The 1,562-nt window shown below is 63.9% G+C and overlaps 1 protein-coding gene across 1 annotated transcript; it reads right to left on the bottom strand.

Annotated features, from left to right (window-relative positions):
- Nucleotides 1-179: 179 nt before the first annotated feature.
- EMIHUDRAFT_123313 (hypothetical protein) lies at nucleotides 180-1,431 on the bottom strand (the record flags this gene model as incomplete). The annotated part of the gene is made up of 3 exons (XM_005780984.1): nucleotides 180-251; nucleotides 381-424; nucleotides 1,185-1,431. Coding segments are annotated over 3 exons (363 nt in total), but the record flags the coding sequence as incomplete, so codon positions are not given.
- Between the last annotated feature and the right edge of the window lie 131 nt (nucleotides 1,432-1,562).

Genomic DNA, 1,562 nt, shown 5'->3' with positions numbered 1-1,562 from the left:
TTAGGTAGGACGGCCGGTGCGCATTTTATCTCGGGTGACCTCGGGTGATCTCGGGCGATCTCGGGTGATCTCGAGTGACCTCGGGTGACCTCGGGTGATCTCGGGTGACCTCGGGTGATCTCGGGTGATCTCGAGTGATCTCGGGTGATCTCGGGTGACCTCCGCGCCTTCATGTAGACGGAGAGGATCTTGAGCCCGTAAGGGTCGGCGTCGAACAGCCCGAGGATCGGCACGTTGAGTGCGGAGCGCACCTGGGGAGGGTGTGGCGGGGGGCAGGGGGGGGGGGGGGTGCCGCGGAGGTGTGGGTCTGTCGAGTTGCGCCGAGATGCGCCGAGATGGCGCCGAGATGCGCCGAGATTCGCCGAGATGCGCGCGGCCACCTTGTTGAGGAAGAGCCGCGTGGCCACGTCGGGCTGCCCCTTGCCTAACACACAGCCCCGCACGCCTCACACAAAGATGAGCTTGCTGTCCAGCCGTGTCGGGCTGCCCCCGGTGCCGGAGATGATGACGCACGGGTAGTCGTTGTAGAAGCGGTCCTGTACCAACGACTCAGATGGTCAGGCAGCAAACAGAGTCATCCATCCGATGGTCGATGTAGCGGCGGTCCTCGCGAGCCGCATGAAGGGTCTAGGAAGTGTCTAGGGAGTGTCTAGGGAGTGTCTAGGAAGGGTCTAGGAAGTGTCTAGGGAGTGTCTAGGGAGTGTCTAGGAAGGGCCTAGGAAGTGACTAGGGAGTGTCTAGGGAGTGTCTAGGAAGGGTCTAGGAAGTGTCTAGGGAGTGTCTAGGGAGTGTCTAGGAAGGGCCTAGGAAGTGACTAGGGAGTGTCTAGGGAGTGTCTAGGAAGGGCCTAGGAAGTGACTAGGGAGTGTCTAGGGAGTGTCTAGGAAGGGTCTAGGAAGTGACTAGGGAGTGTCCTCCGCGAGCCGCATGAAGGCGGCGTCCTTCTCGATGAGCAGGATGAACCTGATTCAGCAGTCCCCCCCACGGGTGAGGGGCCGCCTCGCTCGGCGGCGGCCTCCTCGACGAGCAGGGATGAACTGCGCGTCGCCGCGCACGTTTGTGACGCGGTCGATCGAGGGCGGGATCGCCTGAGAGACGAGTCGTGCATGAGGCGTGTGGGGCGTTGTCAGGCCGCTGGAGTGGCCCCGCGTCGGCGTTCAGCTTGGGCGACTCTCCGGAGGCACATGAGGCGGCAAGTCTGCGGCAAGTCTCGGCATGCGCATGTGCATGCCGCGCCTTCCCGCCCATGCCCATCTTTGTGCAGTCGATGGTGTCGCCGTCGTCCTCAAAGATGAGCTTGCCGACGACGATGCCTGCTCGCACAGCCGGCGGCGTGAAGAGACGAGGCCAGCAAGGCTCGAAGGCCCGCCCCTTGCGACGCTGGCCCTTCTCCGACGCGACCACGTTGAGGGACGAGCGGGTGCAGCCGACCTGTTCACAGTCCGGCGGCGTGAAGGCGCGGGCTCGTTGTGTCGAGGGAGGGGGTGGTGGGGCCGGCCATGCAGGCGACGTCGTCGAGGACGTCGTCGGACTCGGTCTGCTGCTTGAAGAGCTTGACGTCT

Source organism: Emiliania huxleyi (genome assembly GCF_000372725.1).
Source record: "Emiliania huxleyi CCMP1516 chromosome Unknown EMIHUscaffold_2095, whole genome shotgun sequence".
NCBI classification, from domain to species: domain Eukaryota; phylum Haptophyta; order Isochrysidales; family Noelaerhabdaceae; genus Emiliania; species Emiliania huxleyi.
Note: the sequence above shows the minus strand (reverse complement) of the source record. Positions and strands in the feature narration are given on the sequence as shown.